The following is an 18,688-nucleotide window of genomic DNA, read 5'->3' on the forward strand; positions in this document are numbered from 1 at the left end:
GTGATGCATATATCACACCACTCTGTTTCCCCCCCCTCTCAGCTAGTTTGAACTCGAATTTGGCACATTTTGGCTGGGAACCAACTTCAAAAACAATCTAGCATAGTTGGGGCGCATGCATATATAGGAGCTTAGAGCAATTTTACTTTGATGCTGTCATCACTTTACCTTCTTGTTATTCCAGTCTAACATGGAAAACTCCACATTCCAAATTGTGTGACGTGGTCATATGTTCAAAAGATTATTAAATAATACTGGTTCATATCATTTTCAATAAGATGAAAAGGCGTTGCAAAGACCAAACTACACAAGGCAGTGGGAGATCCACGATCAGACTTCCTCTGTGCTTCCCTCCACAAACACATTTATTGTATTTTCTAAACACAAATTATAAATAGAAAAAAAGGAGTTACAATAACAAACAGTATCCACATACTAGGAAAATTAAGAGATAGTATAGTTGCCATTTATCAACAACTTCTCCTGTGATTTGAGTTAAAATGCAGCCATGGGGATGCCCCCATCACCATTGGATTGAGGCTGTAGTACTGGCAAGGTGCCCGCTCCCATGCTAGTATTTGCCTGGGGTGGGGCGAGGAACATGTGCCTTTGCTTCCAGAGGGAGAGCATGTTAGATAAGGAAAATGGCACAGGAGAGAAGGGTTTTTAAAAAGCCTGCACCATGTGGTCTTGATCTAATCTGGGGTTCCCAACCTCTTAGCACTTCTCACATACAAGGATCAGAGGTGAGTCAGGAAGCAAGCCCCAAACAAAAGGAAATTGCTTTTGATGGGCTTCCCTAATAATAACATGAAGAAACTCCTGCTTATTCTTTTTATTTTTAAAAGAATGCTGTTTCTAAAAACCATCCAGAGTGGGAACTGATTAAAAAGCCCTTTACATGAATCATGCCAACCTCTGCCTTCCCACACTATGAAAGAATCCATAGTTCAAGACTCTTCAATTCTAACTTGTATTCCCTTGGATGAGATTGTATTTTTAATTTGTTTGCATTCTCAAAATGAACAAATGCTACGTAAAAATAGCGGACAAATGGGTTTCGTTTTCATTCTCAAGGACCTTGCAATGCTATTTCTCTGGCAAAGCTCTTTGATGTGTTTCTCTTGGATGAAGAACTCTCATAAGTATTACTTCCAGTTGAATATATTTTGAAAATCTGCTGAATGTCATTCAGTGTGAAAGTAGGATTAGTTGCATCGCAAGTAAGTGTACAGTTTTTTCCTATTGCTTGATGCTTAAAAGGTAAGACATACCTCTTTCTGCAATTTCAGGCTCTAAATCCATTGGGCACTTGACTGGCGCTTAGTCGTAAGCACTGTCCATTAGAAATAATACTATCATTTTCAGGCTAGGCATAGACTATCTCTACACTTTTTCTATATTTGGAAACTTTGGGTTGTATCCAGTGTAGTTCCAAATAACTTGTTTCCATTAGTTTTACGCTTCTGTAATGGACATTGTGTGTCCACCAGCATTTGCTGTGGTCAGTATGTAAAATGTAGAAGGGAGACATGCACCTCCAAACATGCAGTGGGCATACACTAGGTTGTTGGAGAAAGGGAACAATGATTGCACTGAAGGCTGGACAGAGACCCACTAAATGCACCAAGCAGCAATATTAATTTTTCAATATTTGCTCTAAAAGCAGAAGACTACTAAGCACTTTTGGAGTTCTTCTTATTGATTACATCTACAATCTAATGCATTATATACCTGGAGGTAACTCCTATTTAAATTCAATGAGGCTTACTCCCATGTAACTGTGGGTAGCGTTGTCGCCAAAAGTTAACTTTCATGAGAACTTTAGTTGGTAAGGAAACTGCATGAAGGCATCCAAGATCAAATTGCAGTGTTTTCCTTTCTCTTCTCGCTGTGCGTCTTAAATCTGTAAACCTGGTTTCCTAGTATTCAGTTGTGTTATCCTCAGTAGTGTAATGGGACATGGAAACTTGACACGTAATTCTAAGTATGGGGTGCTTCATTGGACACCAATGCAAAAAATTCAGATGCTGCTGTTGATGAACTGAGGGTATTTTATGCAAATAAAGGTTTTTGAACAAATACTGAGTAACTTGGTTTAAAGACCCATTATGGAAATAATTGTTAAGATAATTTTAAAGGTATTAACCCTGTATCTCATATGTATGACAGAAAATAAAAGGAATTCTAGGGTTTTTGATTTAACCAAGTAATACTATGGGTGAGTAAATACACTGAATCAGTCCTGTCTGGTGTTTGTCTATGAACTGTGTCCAGTACTCTATGCTGTTGCCCTTTTGTGCTCAGAAAGCATATATGTTACCACCTCTATGAAGGAGGCTCTAGTCAAAGTCCTGTTGTCTATCTTTCATCCTGCATCCGCATGCATTAGAGGATCAGTCTGGAATGGAATGAAAAAAAAGTTGTTTTCAACACTGTTGTCCTTCATTGGATATCAAACATTTCACAGTTAAGTTGCACTGAAAATTGTAAATATCATATATGATGCAAGCTAGCAAATCTTGATGCCAAATAATCCTAGGAGCGCTTTGTCTTCCGAGTCTCCTCATGGTGATGCTCCCATATTTTGAAAACATTTTGATCATCAGTGCTTATAGCTCCAGGCAAACATGTTGCTATTTTGGTTTTTTGTTTGGATGAATAATGCGTTGTTACAGGCAAATTCTATCACACACTTTCCACACTCTGGAGTGTTTAATAGATGTTGGTGGCAACATTGTTCCATTTTGCTTTGTAGGATGAAATAAGATGCATGTCCAAGCTTTAAAACCATTTTGAGGTCAGATGGAGTCCTTTTTTTTAACTTGCTGTATTCATATTCTGTAGCTCTAACTGAAATCCTTGTCTCAGCTTGTAGCTGAGTATGAGAAATCTTCCCAGACAGGACTACGTAGCAGTTTCAGGAGGCAGCTGTCTAATGAGAATGCAAGGAACCTGTTCCCTGAGCAACTAAGCATGTGGGCTGCTGCTAAGCAACAGCCATCTGGAACCCAGTTTGTATTTCTTGGAATGTACCAACCATTTGGTTGGCCAAGAGATAGCATATAGTTGTAGCTGGGAACAAAGACACTTCAAGGGATTTCAGCAGTTTTATGTCATTCTGAAACCCCCAAGAATTGGAAAGCCCAAGTGAAATGGTGCTCATTCCACCAGCCCTAAAATGACATTTTTCCTCTTGTCTTTTGAATTCCAAATATCCTGTGTTTCCAAAAGTATGCTTGGCAGTATTTTGTCTTTCAATCGCTTTTCACAAGCTGCTTAGTGACTTTATCATGTTACATTCCTCTGTGTTTAATTCTTTAGGTGACTACAGGGAAGAGTCTAGAAAACTGTTCAAAGTGCATGTCTGTAATGTGCAGTTACATGCCCATTAAAACAAATTTGATGTATGTTTTTCCTAATGCATCTTTCAAACTCTCCTGGAGATACAGGTTTTAGTTGACAAGATGTATCTCTCTACTTCACCCATCTCCTGTTCACTTCCTTATATTTATTAAGTACACATATACTGAAAAGTAGTATTTTGGAAAAAGGAATGATCCAGTCAGTAACTGTTTAGATTTGTATACAGTATTTAAGGGTGTCTCCATAAAAAGTATCTCTCATTTGCATTTAATAAGCGCCATTCTTAACCATTGTGAAAACTGACAATATTTTAGTGCCTCTAACCACCCCCACCCCCATTATATCCATAAACAGAGGGAGAGATTCCTGTATGGAAGCAATTGGTATCTCCCAGAAGCTTTTTGTACTGAATGTTTAAAAGTCAAGTTATTTGGGATGTTGGTTCTCTGCAAGCATAGCTTGCATATAACATTCTTGTCTAAACTATTAATAGAATCTTCAAGTGATCTATGAATTGTGCCAGAAACGGAATGTTTGGGCTCTGACTACTGTGCCATGGTATGACCAGGCTCAGAGTTTGATTCCTGCACAACATTTTGTATCTTAATCTGTTAGCATTCAGATCAGTCTTTGCCAACCTGGTGCCCTCCATGTGTTTTGCACTACAACTCTTATCAGCCCAGCTGTGCTGTAAGAGTTGTAGTTCAAAGCATATGGCAGGCACCAGGTTAGCGAAACCACATTTAGATAGTGTTGTGTCACACAGAACATAAGGTGGCACTTAAATGGGTGGAGGGGAAGGTATGATGAGCACATAGTAGGTAATGTCTGTCTGCTTTCTCCTTATCTATTGCCTTGGAGGAACAGCTCTTGGCATAAGAGCCACGGCTTGCAAACCATTGTGATATGCTGTTGCCTGGCTGAAAAAGCATTTGGCAACAAATCTTTAAAATGGTTGATATGATATTAAGTAAAGCCATTTGGAAATGAACCACTCTGCTCCTATGTATAGCTAAGTGTGATAACTTGTTTCAAAAGAAACATTCATGTACTTTTCTTTGTGGAAGGTGCTGGATGAAGTACAATTCCTATTTCTGATTTTGGGGTGGTGGTGTCTACATTTATTTCTGTAGCTAGGTGACTGCAAGATAATTTCAGTGGGGTGGGAAGAGGAAGGGAAGTCACGGGCAAGAAGCAAATAGCCATCTCCTTTCTTCTTCTTCTTTTTAGAAAGAAAATAAAGGATACATCACAGCTGTTGGTCACTGTAGTCTCATTATTATGTTGCTGATGGTCTCCTTGGAGATAGCAATGTAGCTGTTTATAGGGCTGAGGTTTTCTGTTGCTTTCTTGCTAGTTTCTCATCCCGAGTGACACTGGTAAGTTCCAAGTTTAGGTGAGCCTACATTTTCAATCGCTACAGCTTTGTGGTGCTATGTTCAGAGTTTCTTAACGATCCATGTATCAAGCTGAGTCTTGAGGCAGACCTATCCTATACATTGCCTCTTTTCGTTTTGCTTTGTGTTGTGTGCCTGTATGTTCAGGTTAAGAAAAAATCTTCTTTTGTGTTTTATTTTGGAGTACAAGAGCAAGGTTTGATAGCTTTGTGTGGAAATGCACAGACATTTAGATAGATGTCTTGATAGTTTATAGTACCAAAAGGAAAGCTACAGTGGTGGAGGATAAATAAATCACCAGACTAGCATTCTGAAAGCTGTTGAGCTCCCTTTGGGTCCCTTGCAATACTACAATTCTGTGATTCTATGAATATTGAAAATAAACCTGTTTTGTCTGAGTTTTCTTAACTAAATGAGAAAAGAGGGAGCTACTCTCAAAAATTTTAACATTTACACGTGAAGAAACAGGTCGTGTTGGCTTTCAAAATGGTTTGCAGCAAGTTCTTTGTTCATTCTGAAGTTAACTGCAATGCTTTGTTCTTTTTTGCTATGTATATGTCTCTGTAAACAAGATTTGTGAATAACTGTAGGCACTAGTTTAGCCTTTCTGACTTAATGTTTGAGAATGTTTGAGGCAGTGGTATTGCTTGATTCACTCTGGATTTAAAAGCTCCTTTTATGTTGAAGGTTAAATGGCGGTGGTGGCAAAACTTCTTAGAAGCTACTTGCTCTTTATGAAAGTCTAAAAAATTAGTAACTCAAGGAACAGACTCCAAATTCATAATGGCAGGATGAAAGCCCATTACCAGAAAAGGAAGGGGGGAGGATCTGACTCGACCATTGGAATGAAAAAAGTAGACACATAATAGTCTCAGGAATGTCACATTGAGGAAATGACCTTTCAGTCTAATTTCCTACTTAGCTGGATCCCCTAAATTGACTGAGGCAGTAGAAACATTTGTTAGCATTTGCTTACTGCCAGCCTTTTGCTGTTTAGTGTTATATCTTCAAAAACAGCTGTAGCTCAGGCTTGTGCAGTGTGCAAATGGAGTTTGTTGCTTTGATTGGGGGTGCACTAAACATGTTTGAGCATCTTCCATAGGCACATATGTAAAGCATTTCTAATTACTTGGCTGAACGTCAGTAAGATTCTCCTGTCTGAAACTTGGAAGCAGAGAGTCTTAATGTTTTGAATCTAGGGAAACGTTTTGTACTCGTCACATGTAAAGGAGAAATTGGGCTGTAAAAAGATTTGGCTTGTTGCCATTTGGGATATAGTCATAGTCTTAGGTATGCTTGGGAAAGGCTTTTATCTGATGCTTGTCTTTTGTTAGTTGAAACTTGGATTGTACATTAAACCTTGTTATTTAAAAAATATATGAAAACTTTTCCTGGGGCACAAATAAAACACTCAAAAAAATACCTCTCTTTCATGTTCTGTTGTCCAGTGTAGAATGCTTAGAATAATGCTGGGTAGTGGAAAAATGTGTCTCTGCAGTCAGAATCTGACATTCATATTTCCTACCCAGATATGTGTTGCTTTAAACTGCACCTTTCTAATATGTCTGGCTCACATAGTACCGTAATTTTTTGCCGGAGATTGCTCAACTTACAAAGCTTTCAGTATCTTTGTGTCATTGGGAATGGAGTAGGGGGCATTTACTGCAAAACAATGCTGGTCTATGACTGTTTCAAAACATTCTATAGTATTAGAAGGTTTCTTTCTGCATGTCTGAAGCAAGGATAATTATTATTTATTGTATTAGTTGCTTTATACAAAAAGATGCCTTAAAGCAAATCAGCAACTACATAAAATGAAAAAAGCTAAAATCAGAAATAAATAACCAAGAGAATAATAAAGTTCCTAAAAGTGCTCATCCAACAATACTTTAAAAATAACAAATTCTGCCCCTCCCCACCAAAACATGAGCATCACAATAAAGATCAAAATCGTAGCAAAAGGAAATTTCATCATAACTCCCAATGAAAACTGTTAATGCTGATTTCTTAAAGAATGCAAAAGTCAGTATTTTTTTTCTTGCAGAGGAAGAAGTTCCCTTGCTGATCTCTCTATAAATTGTAATATCTATCAACTGAGAGTATATGGAATGCAGGGATCTAAAACTTCTCTACTTTCTCCCCAATTATAGGGAAGCAATGGCTAATTAAATTTAATGTGGTTTCCTAGAAACTGACTCGTGCTTTCCTGCTGTTGACTGGACCCATCTGTCTGTAGTTTTCCTTTCTGGAGATTAGGGAAAGGAAGCTCTGGCCTTGATACAAAATTCTTCACCCTTGATAGTTTTTCATGAGCAAAAGCCACATCGGATACAATTACACTCCTTGGTTCTGAACAGGGCATATAATGGGTGATCACTCAAACTGTGGCAAGCAAGGGAAACTTTGCATTTAATTTAACAAAGGCAATGCTGAGTCAGCTCCTTTGGTATTTGCAACATCCGCTCCTGCTGTTTCATGTGAAATGCTAACTTAAACTCTTAAACTAGGATTCCAAGTGAGAACCACAGTCTTCAGAACAGCTTGCAGATTGTAAACCTGCTCTAAATTAATAGGGTGGTTGCAAAAGGGCTTCCAATATTAGAAAAATAAAATTTTGTGTTTGTTCTTTGAATAACTGTGTTCCAGGTGATGGCTTGGTAGCTTGGATGTCGAAATAGTTTCTTATTAATTGTGACACTCCTTCCCAAGGAGAAAATTGTCCTAGCATAGTCATTCTTTGGGTTCCTTATTGAGCAGAGTTTAAACACTTAGTCCAGAACGAAGAAGCAAGCCCCTGAAGGTTAATGGCATATAATTTAAGAATTTTATCTGCTCTCTTCTGCCAAAATTGTTCACTTGCTATCTTAATATGCTGGTGGCATGATTTTTCAGCTGTGGTCTATAATGTTTCCACTCTATGCAATGTTTGTTCAGAGTGTTGATTCAGAGAGCATTTATTCCTATGATTATATAACATTACCCAATAACACTTTTTTCTTTCCTTAGCTCACAATTCAAATGATAAAATACTGTAAACACAAAGTATTAAAATCAACAGTCTGCAGCATAAACATTTTCCAATAGAGAGGATAATAGAAACAGTTAACCACTGTGTATGTGCTGTACATTTTTAGTTAAACACTTTAAAATTGGATTTTAAACCCTGGGAGAAAAGTCTTCACCTGCATGCACTTAAAGAAGATGCCAGATGAGCTTCTGTGGGAAGGGTGTTATAGAACAGGAATCTTAGCACAAAAAGGCCCACTGCTTGACAGCCACCTGGAGCAGATCTTGAGGTTTCAGTTGCCCAACACTTTAAACTGCGTCTGGACAGACTTGGCAATTGGGGCTGCTAATGAAGCACTAGCATAATATGGTCTAATTGTCCAGTTAACAATCATACAGGCCTATTTTGGATCAAGTGCAGTTTCCAAATTATTTTCAAAAGCAGCCCCTTGTATACAACAGAAGCAGCCATTTGTACAACTCACTGCAATATAGATGGGTTGTCAGTGCATGGTTAATTGTAACTACATTATCTCAATTTACATATGGTAATAGCTGATAAAAGATATTCCAGGCAACAGAGGCCACTCAGGACTCTAATGGCAATGCTGGATGAATGAGCACATATAAACTGTGTATCTGATATTCTTTAGCGCGCAGTACAGCCCCCTTCAGAATAGGTCTAAAAGCCATTCACCCAGGTGATGAATCACCCACCAACATTATCTCAATTGTGTCTGGATTGAGTTTCAGTTCATTTGCCTTCATACAGTCCATTACCATGCCCAGGCACTGGTTTAGGACACCAGGAGCTGCACCTGAATTTGAGAAAGCTGAGTGTCATTTGCATATCTCTGGATAACCTCTCTCAGCAGTTTTATGTAGGTGTTGAACAGCAAGGAGTAGAGAACAGAACCCTGCAGGACACCAAAGTAAACCTGCCAAGGGGTCAATAAACGCTCCTCTAGCACTACCCTCTGGCATCAATTATCCAAATAGGAATGGGACCTGCCACTAAGTGGTGCTTCCAACGCTCAACTTAGATAGCCTTCCCAGAAAGGTACTGTGGCCAATGCATCAAAAGCCACTTGGAGTCCAAGGAAATCAACAGTGTTTCATTCCTGCTTTCTCCTTCCTAGAGTGATCAAGGCAGTTTCTATCCCAAAATCAAACCTGAAGCCTTAACTGAGATGGTTGAAGAAAATCAGTTTCGTCCAAAAGTGACAAGCTTGTTAGTGACAACTTTCCTGGGCACCTTACCTAGGAAGGGGATGCTAGCCACTGACCTAGGAGCCAATGTGGTGTAGTGGTTAGAGTGTTGGGAAACCAGGGCTCAAATCCTCACTCAAGTTTACGAAGCACATTGGGTGACCTTGAGCCACTCACAGCTTTCAAATTTGACTAGGTGATCAGCATACTTCGGGCGGGGGGGGGGGAGTTGTGGTGTCATTACTCTGCATAGCTCTTAACTTCTACTAGTTAGGACCAAAAAAATTTTTTTTAATATTTATTTCAAATTTCTATATTGGCCTTCCATCAGAAAAGACTTCTTTTCCCAGGTCAGTGTGCATAAAAGGAAAATACAGGAACAATTAAAATGCTGGTAAAGCAAATTGGGACAATCTTTGTTGGCGTACGTCTTACCTGGGAGACTATGGAAGAGTGCACCTTTGCGGGTAAACTCAAACATTTGAAGAGTTTCAGCACCTGCTGTGGTTGTAGAGACAGATATAGAAGAGACATATTTTACTGCAGTTGGAGCAGATAAAGGCTTCTGGTTTTGCTGCTACAGGTTCCAACACCACCACACACCTGTATTCACATGGGGTTTTTTTTGGGGGGGGGAGTGTCAATACAAAATGTACACTGTCCTGATTGAAATGGTCTTTGGCTGGTGGGTCATAGCCTGATCCAAGGTGGGTCACAACAGTGGTACTAACTACCATGCAAATATATGGTAAAATATAAAGAAATAGGTTCCCAAATGTATGTTTGGGTTAAAAGTGGGCCATGAGTCGTAAATGGTCGAAGATACCTGCTGTAGAGGACATTGAAATCAGCTGAGTAGAGTTCATCGAGCGAATTATGATATCCTGTAAGTAACTGCTCAAAACATCAGCTCCCTCCAGCAGCTTTTCTTTTCCTTTCCGGGCATCCAAGTGAAGCTTCTTTCATCCTGTGTTTAGAGTGACTCATGGTTGGGACAGAGCCAGCTCACTGCTATTATGCATTAAAAGATCACATTGGTGTGTGTTAGCACTGATGGAGGAAGAGCTAGATCAGCAGTGGGGAACAGGATTTGGCCAGTGAGCCAGAAGAGCTCCCCCACCCCTGTGGCTATTTTGACAAGTGGGTGGCACCATCCACCTGTCAGTCGCATGACATCACCATGATATCAGGTTACCCAACTTAAAATGAAAGAATCAAGAGCACACTCTTAAGCGAGTTCCCAGTTCTTTCCTTTCTTCTTTTCCAGCCCATTTTACTGTAGGTGGACAGTATTTTACTTAATTACATTTTTATGCTGCCTTTACTCTAAAGAGCTCAAGGTATAGTATGCAGCCTTTTCTTCTTCTCCCCACCTCCTACTCTATGTTGTTTTCCCAGCCTGACCAACCTCCAAGGAATGTTATGGAGAACAGCTGGTCCAAAAGGCACCCAGTGAACTTCATGGTTGAGAGAGGATTTGAATCTGGGTCTCCTCACTCCTAGTCCCACTTGTTAAATACTACGCCACACTGGTTTTCTTTACATGCATCCCTCTTCCTACAGAAATTACACTTGCACCGCCCACCATCTACTCCAAGGTATAACCTCCATCTCCAAATAATACTGATATGGCATTTATTCCAAAGTGATGAAAATAGGTGTGTTGATAATAGAAACAAATATTTACTATGAATATTCCTTAGCTTGCGGCCAACTTCTTTGGGAATAATTCATAAATGCTGGCTTGTTTCGCTTTTCTTAAACAATGACAAATAGATATTCCAGAAAAAGAAATCAAGGTAGCTGAAATAAGAGTTAGCTGTTAAGAAACCTGATATATAGGCCCTAGCAACGGGAGAGGCAGAATGTAGGTCAGTTCCTTTTGTAAGCTGATGAAATTATTGTGGGAGCTCCCAGAGGAAAATAAAATATGTTGCCTGTAAAGCTAGAAGAGGAGAAACTTTTATAAGTATTAGAATTTATTGATCTTCTGTTCCAAAAATGAGGAGATGTTGCTAATTGCCTTAAGGTGAAACGTAGCCATTAGCCAACATTAGTTAGTGTAGCAAAATGGAAAAAAATAGATTTAAAGAAACTGACTTGTATTCTTAGTAGCAGCTTCTGCTTGGGATTGTTGAATCTTCTCATCCATTTGGAATTTATGAGATGGTAGGCTGCAGTGGGGGAAGTATAAGGTTATATAGCAGAATGGATCCAAAGCTGCCCTTTCATTCACAGGACTCCTTCCATGACTGGTATTTGATCCAGTGGAGGATCAACTAATGGAAGGTGCTAGGTGCTATTTCTCACTGATTTTATCAACACCACCCCTTGAACACACACCCATCTGCTTTGAAAGGTTGGTGGACCCTCCAGCACAGCTTAAGAGGTGAATGGTGGGGCTGTAATGGAGGGGGTGAATTGTCAGTATAATGCCTCCTTTCCATTTGCATTACAGACACCAGTGGTGCCTTTTACATCCAACCCAGTATTTCATCTATATGTTCCCAGTTTCTTTGCTTCTCACAGAATCTTGTTAGCTATGCTCTGTGCTGTCATCACAATTTCTAGAGCTACTGTCATCACTAATTGGGAATAGAGGTGTCTCGGGCTACATACTGATTACTATTCCTCCTTTGATGTTGTAGCAACAGAAGCAAACAATTTTTGCAGCTTTGCCCTGTACAAAGGCAAACGTCACCAGTTCTGCATCTCATTTATGTGCTTTGGGGAACAGTTTTTTTTTTTAAGGTGCTGCATATTGCAGATAATTAATGAATTTAAAATATATTTAAAGACTTTTCAGCCAGTATTCTCAGTAGAGGCTCAGACATTCAAAGGCTGAACAAGCAGAGATCTTTTCATCACTGAAAAAATATGGATTATTCTAAAATGGAATTGATTATCTTAGTCCCCTGTCTAAATTTAGAAAGCTGCAATCATTCCTGTGTTTCATAGTGAGCAATAAAATTCTATTTTGAGAGAGTAGCTATTGCCATAGAAACATTTATTTAAATCTAAACCCAATTTTGTGTGTGCCTTCCAAAATAGTTTTTAGAAATCATTTTTGATTAATGAATTGTTGTTCTCTAGTACAGATGTACCATACTTGCATTGGGTGTTTCATGGGCAAGGCTCAAATGAATGTTTCTGCCTCTCTTCTGCCATGGTGCATGGAAGAACATGGAAAGAGAAACTCAGTGTACATTCAATATAACACTAGCTTGTTTAGACCACACAACAAACCAGCGCACCTTTTAAGCACTTGCCACCTTGTATCCATCTCTGTGGGTGGTTGCTACAAGGAACACACTGTATTATAAAGAGGACCTTTGCATTTTAATGTTCTATTAAGTCTCTCAGCCTCTGTACCAGTTGCCTAACAATCCACTTCACAGAAAGATGAATGGAATCAAGAATGCTTAGGGTGCACCCTGTTTGTTTGACTTGCAGGCAGAGCCAAATCTTTGAATAATCTGCATCTGATTAAAGGGGTACCAAGCCATTGCAGCAAAAAATAGTAAAGTGCCTGCAAGGTGGCATGGGGTTAAAAGGTACATGGGTTTGTTCCAAGCTCAAGCAAGCATTTGGATTCCCTGAAATCAGTCCCATCAGAATGAAGGCTATCATTTTCCTTGAATATGAGCAAATTATCCATGTGAAATGTGACATTCTTAATAGTCTCTCATTACTTGCACATTATGTTATCTTAACTTGTAAAAGCAGGTTTAGCAAAGGGCAGCTCATCACTGGAAATCAAATACCTTATACCAGATTTGTCACTGGTTTGCACACCTGTCAGAAGCAAATCTTGATGGAATTTATTGTCAAGTAGCTGTGTTTAGGATCACAGCCTTAGTGAAACACTGTACAACTCTACAGACGAGGGCATTAAGAGGCAAACATTGCAAAATGGCTTAATATTACCTGTATGAGTACTGAGGGGATTGCCATTATGGTAGTAATTTGCTTGAAATCCATTGTGCAGCATACTTTGCAGTGTTTTTGCTGTGTCTAATGGAGAGCAGACATACCAGTAATTCTTAGGGTGGAACAGATGAAACACTGTATAAAAGACACCTAAGCCCTTCAAATGGAAAAGTCTAAATTTCGTATTTTTGCAAATACAAATAGGTCAGTGGGTTTCACATTGTTAAATCTGAATATGCCCAAGGGCTACTTTTAACTTGTTAAATAGACTTTTGCCAATTCAATCATGTGTGGACCATTTTGTAGAATTAAGTTGGAAGTCCAGCCCTAAAACTCACAACATCCTTCTTGAATATGTCAGATTTTGATATGAACCCAATACAAAAAGTTATTTTGCAGCCAATGTGTTCCCTGAGAAATTATTCTGGAATGTCATACATCCTGAATTTTACATTTTCGCCTTTTGAAGTACCATATAACCCAAATGTATTAGAGTTTATTTTGTAGCTGTGTTTGTTCTTGTATCTACGATCGTCTTTAAACTAGAAAGTTTGTTTCCTTTCGGTGTAGCTTTTTGGGGAGAAGTGAGTGGGTCCTCTGTAAAATAGTGTAAAATAGTACATGGCTTTGTAAACTATGCACATGTGGAGACAGAATGTCTTGAAATTCTTGTGTCTCAAGTGTAATGCAAGGTACAGAGTTCATTATCAAACTGCAATACCCTTTAGGATTTTGAGGGATTTTACAAAGTCAACTGCATGTGATCAAACTGCTGTTAGGAGATATCAGTAAATTAGCTTTTGCAAGATGTCCATGTTATCATTCCACATACTACACAGGAGAAATGAGTAGCTTGTGCTTTCTTGGTTTGCATTTTGTGTGTGGTGGTGACTGCTTAAGATTAAAGCATTAATCTATCCCTATGATTATTTGGATTGCTCTTTTTGAATTCCTCTTTCCCCCATTTGCAACATGTATCTGTCCCTCCTTTATAAAGGATGAGAGTCTAGACACTACCTAGTGAACTCAACTGGTATCATAATTAATCCAGTAATGCTGGAATAGTCAACCATATATTGATTTTGTCCTACTTCCACCATGGGACTAGACTGGTTTAAATCGCAGGTATTCTGCTTTTTAATATATTGGTGATCCACCATTACAAACTCAAAGGGTTTGTGATACTGGGTAGAACAGAATAATGCAAGTCAGCAATTGTTTTGAAACAATTATGGTTCCTTATTTGTTCATTCATTGCACTAAGCATCACACATAACTGTGTCTGTCTTCCTGGATTGTGAGTGACTGAGTTCTTGCCCAAGTAAACAAATGTTCCTCAATAAGCTGACTGATGCTCTTGGCTCCAGATAAAAAGCCCATTTCTTTCTCTGCAGCATTGTTCTTGCCATGCTTTGCAACAAACAAGTCTTTTAGATTTAAAGTCAAGTTCTACTGCCAGTTTGTTCTCTGCTACAGTAAAACACTTCAAAAAATAAGAACTGTGCAAATATAACTTTGGTTATGGTTGTTGTTGTTGTTTAAAAAAGGTGTGTGGTACATACATACTAGTTCTGCATTCTTGTGCTGACTTGTTTAATATGAAGTCGCTGCTATTTAAAGATTAAACCATTTTTTTAACATCTTCACACACAAATTCAAATAATCTTGGCCAGCTGCCAGCAATCTTTTGAATGTTGGCCAAGACTGGAGGCAACCAAGAATGCCTAGAAATAATTAATCGAAATAGATGGTACCAACTTCTGAAATGCTATTTTCTGAAAATAGCTGTTGCCAGAAAAATGACAGATAGTTAAGCAGCATATATATCAAAAGTAAGCAACCTGTTTATATAGGTTTAAAAGAAATTTCATTTGACTGGAATAAGTCTAGTGTTGTGCTTATCTAAACTTAAGAGAAAGTAAGAATTCAGAATTACTAATTCTTCATGTCTGTTGCTTCTGACATTATGGCCCCAAGTGCTTATAAAGGAAATCTGTGAGTTTTAATGTAATGTAATGTTTCACCCAGTTCTTGCCAGCTAAAAGTACACTTCATATTGCAGAATAGATCACCTGCTTTGCATGCAAAATATCCCAGGTTTGATGCTGCAGCTCCAGCTCCTGGATATTGGGTAGGAAGACTCCACATGACCTTTACCTAAGAAGTTGGAACGCCGCTGCCCAAAAGAAAGCTAGATGGACTATTACTGCATGCAGTAGACCAAAGGTTTACTCAGTAACTGACTTCTTGTGGTGATACCTTCTGGAAGTTAGAGATGAAATAGAGGATAAGACAGGTGCTCCTCTGAGCTACTAAATGCTAGAGAATAGCTAACAAATAAAACTATTTTGATTAGCCATTATTTGTTCATACAAACTGTATGTATGTATGTACAAACTGTAGGGGTGATTATTTCCGAGGTTTCAGTTTGAACACCATATTTTACCAGACTCTTGTGTATTGAGCTAAACACTTGCTAGGCATTAATGTTTTGATGAAAAGTTTGAGATGCTTTTCTTGCTGTTCTGTCACAGGTTTGTGGCCTCATGTCCTCTGGGGCTCTGAAGCAGATTATTCTGAGGAAAGATAGATGGCTCTGTGAGGAGAGGAAGGACAATCACTGCTGGCTTCCTAATTTTAGTATTTTTCCTCTTTAGGTGCTCGTTTGGGGCTTAAAGAGCAGGAATGATTAGGAGGCTATTTATGTTAACATCCCAGGAAGGAGAAATATTTCCAATGCAGATGAGTGGTGTATGCTTTACATCCATAACAAAACTATCAAAAGCCATTTTCCAATGTGAGAATTCCCTTAGTCTTTTGAGGTGTATTTCCCTCCTCCTCTTCTAGTTTATATTCAATACCATCCACAAACAGTATTTATTCAGAGTTAATTGTGAGGAGGAAAATCAGTACTCATTATGTAATCTGCCTGGGAAAGTCCTTGTAATAAGTGCCCTTTGAGTAATGCAAGGTCGCTTTTTAATGAATGCTGAAAACAGACCAGGGAAAAGATGAGGGCTTCAAGTAGGTGTGGCTTGCAACAAAATATTGCAGTGTGTGTTCTTCTCACAGGTGTGTCGTATTCAGAATTCCTTCTAGGCAACCATGGCTGCACCTAGCAAATAATTCTGTTCTTTCCTTTCCACCTTTGCTTTTACAACGGACACGCAACATTCTGTGGCTACCGAGCATGCTCATTGGCCTGGCTTTGGGTGGGGGCAGAATTGGTCAATAAATTCAATGTATGTCTTGGGGTTCCCCCAGGTATACAGTTTACTCCCTCTTGTTTCTCTGTAGTTCTGTTTTGACTCTGTTTCTGTCAGCACTGACTGCTTTAGTTAACTGTTAAGAGGGAGAATCAGGATGCAATGCACATGCAATGTACATATTTCAGTGGACTGAAGCACAGAGTGTACAACTGCCTACACTCAAACCATTCTTACAAACAATATCAAGTATGTTCTCCATTTATTCATCTTTGTCTTCTGGTACTACTTCAGAGAGAAACAACTTTGGGGCTAGTATTTCATATCAACTGGGTTAGGAGGTTGTGTTTGGACATAATGATAAATTATGGGCTATTGTTGAAAAGGCAAGGCTTGTGCTTGAATGATCCGCCTCTCCTATTTTTTCTCCAGTGTAGCCAAAGAAGGAAACTGTTTTCATCTAACCATAGTTTAGCCTTATGTCTGAACCTGGAAAAACTATGGTTAATCTTAACTGTGGCTTATTGAAACAAGTCAGCAACAACAAAAAACATAGATTAGCTGCCTTCGGACATAATTATACATAATGAGTTGGCCACTGAGTGGTTGAAGAGTTGTGAAGTAAACAAGCAAAACAGTAGCTTATCCTACATTTTTCTATATAAAATGTTTGAGCTGACTTACAAAGTAAGATTAAAATAATTTCAGATACACATAGCCTGTTTAAAATATACAAAATACATATTTGAAACCATAAAATATTAAAATCAAAGAAGCTGGTTCACAATAAAAACAGGTTTTCATGCTTAATATATATAGGTAATTTTAATATAGTCCCTAGATAGGAGTAAAGACTTTTATTGTTAGGTTAACTTTATATGCGAACTATTCTGTAGCTGTTGCCAAAGGAAGTTGGAATCCACCTTATAAGCTCTTGCAGCGACACCCACCTACAAGTATGCACTAAGCTCTCAAATTTTAGCACGTGTGCATCACTTTTCAGTTAGCTTAGATCCAGGTCCATGTAAAACTGGTAGAATATGGATGTGTTGGTGGCATTATGTATTTATTTATTTAAATCCATCTTATTTGTGAGATCACTTTCTGACAGGAGCTGCCTTTTTATAGAAAAAAAAATGAATTATTGTGACACCTTCAGACTAGGAATTTTATTAAAGTATAAACTTTCAAGAACTATAATTCCACTTCATCAGATGTCTATACTAGAGATTCTGTAGTTACTGCTAAAGAAAGCTGGCACCTGACGAAGTTGACTCTAGCCCATGAAAGCTTGGGCCTCATCAAAATGGATTCAAGTTGTATTCATTGTAGCTCTGTGGTGAGCTTTCCATCACTGAAAGGGTTTCTCCTTGCATAATGGAAGCTTCACCTCCTCTCTTCACCCATGTGCCCCCTAAATCTGTTTTAGAGGTTCCCTCAACCCTCTGGAGCAAATTTGAGGAGGTCATGGGGCACGCAGGAGGGAGGAGAGGGAGGAAAGTCCCATTGAGTAAATGGAAGTCATTCCGCTCACACAATTAGGCTCTTTTGTCTTTAAGCTACTACAAAATGCTTTGTTATTTACTGAAACTATATAGCAAGTTTATTATATGAAGTTTAGGTTCCACATCAAGAAAGTTGTGGAATGCCCCGTTGTTCTAGCTCCAGAATTTGCGTGGCTATTAGTAAGCCTGGAGCTTTATTTCTCAAAAATATTGTTTTTCAACAAAAGTGAGCATGGCTGGTGTCTCACAGCATCTTTCTGTGGCATTTCTCATTTTCTAGGTCCAAGTGCCAGGTTGGTCAAGATACTGAAACTTTCCACTGATGTGTTCAAACACCAAGAGGTGGTTTTATCAGGACCTTCTATATAAAGCAAAATTGCAGGCTTCCACCCCACTACTGTGTAGCCCCTTTCAAGTGTGGCTTGCTTTATAGCTTTTTGGAGGGTTCTTCCTCACTTTTTCCATTATCTTCCAGTCTGTGTTATGGTGTTCCTCTTGAATTTCACAGCAGGGTAGTGCTGGCTATTTAATGTGCTTTGGGCTGCTCCGTGCATAGGCTGACCTATTCTGCATCTATGCTTGTTAGCTTCTCTAAACATTGTGACCAATTTGCCTTTCCTCTCAACTCACTGGGTTTTTGCTGCTTTCTCTTCCATCTTCTGCTTCCCTTCTCTCCCTCCACACTTTCTCGCTGCCGCTGTCGCAGGTTCGGCATGCCTAGTGGGCTATAAAAAGACACCGCCACCAGTCCCACCTCGGACCACCTCCAAGCCGTTCATCTCTGTCACCGTGCAGAGCAGCACCGAATCGGCACAAGACAACTACCTGGACAACCAGGACCACAAGAGCGAGGTCAACAGCCAGTCGGGACTGAGCAATTCCTCGGATAGCTTAGACAGCACCAGACCACCCAGCGTGACAAGAGGGAGCATTGTGCCTCCGGCCAGGGAGCCTCCTGAGTTACCCCAGAAAAATGCAACCTTGAAGAGCGACAAGGGGACCCTGACAAGTGAGGAGCCAAAGGTGGAGAATATCCCCAAAAGGAAGCTGTCATCTATAGGAATACAAG

At 39.2% G+C, this 18,688-nt stretch overlaps 1 protein-coding gene across 18 annotated transcripts in view; it reads left to right on the forward strand.

Annotated features, from left to right (window-relative positions):
• DLGAP4 (DLG associated protein 4) overlaps positions 1 to 18,688 on the forward strand; it is a 330,445-nt gene that overhangs the window by 300,398 nt on the left and 11,359 nt on the right. For 14 of the 18 annotated variants that reach the window (XM_083446808.1, XM_083446798.1, XM_083446809.1 and 11 more), the window contains one exon: positions 18,326 to 18,687. In XM_083446808.1, coding sequence (XP_083302934.1) covers positions 18,326 to 18,687 — 362 coding nt within the window. Of the gene's footprint in view, positions 1 to 4,672; positions 4,746 to 17,899; positions 17,962 to 18,325; position 18,688 lie in introns of those variants that run through there. The other 4 variants (XM_083446799.1, XM_083446802.1, XM_083446800.1 and 1 more) reach the window with 2 other exon arrangements.

Source organism: Podarcis tiliguerta (assembly GCF_965153285.1).
Source record: "Podarcis tiliguerta genome assembly, chromosome: 6".
Classification (NCBI taxonomy): domain Eukaryota; kingdom Metazoa; phylum Chordata; class Lepidosauria; order Squamata; family Lacertidae; genus Podarcis; species Podarcis tiliguerta.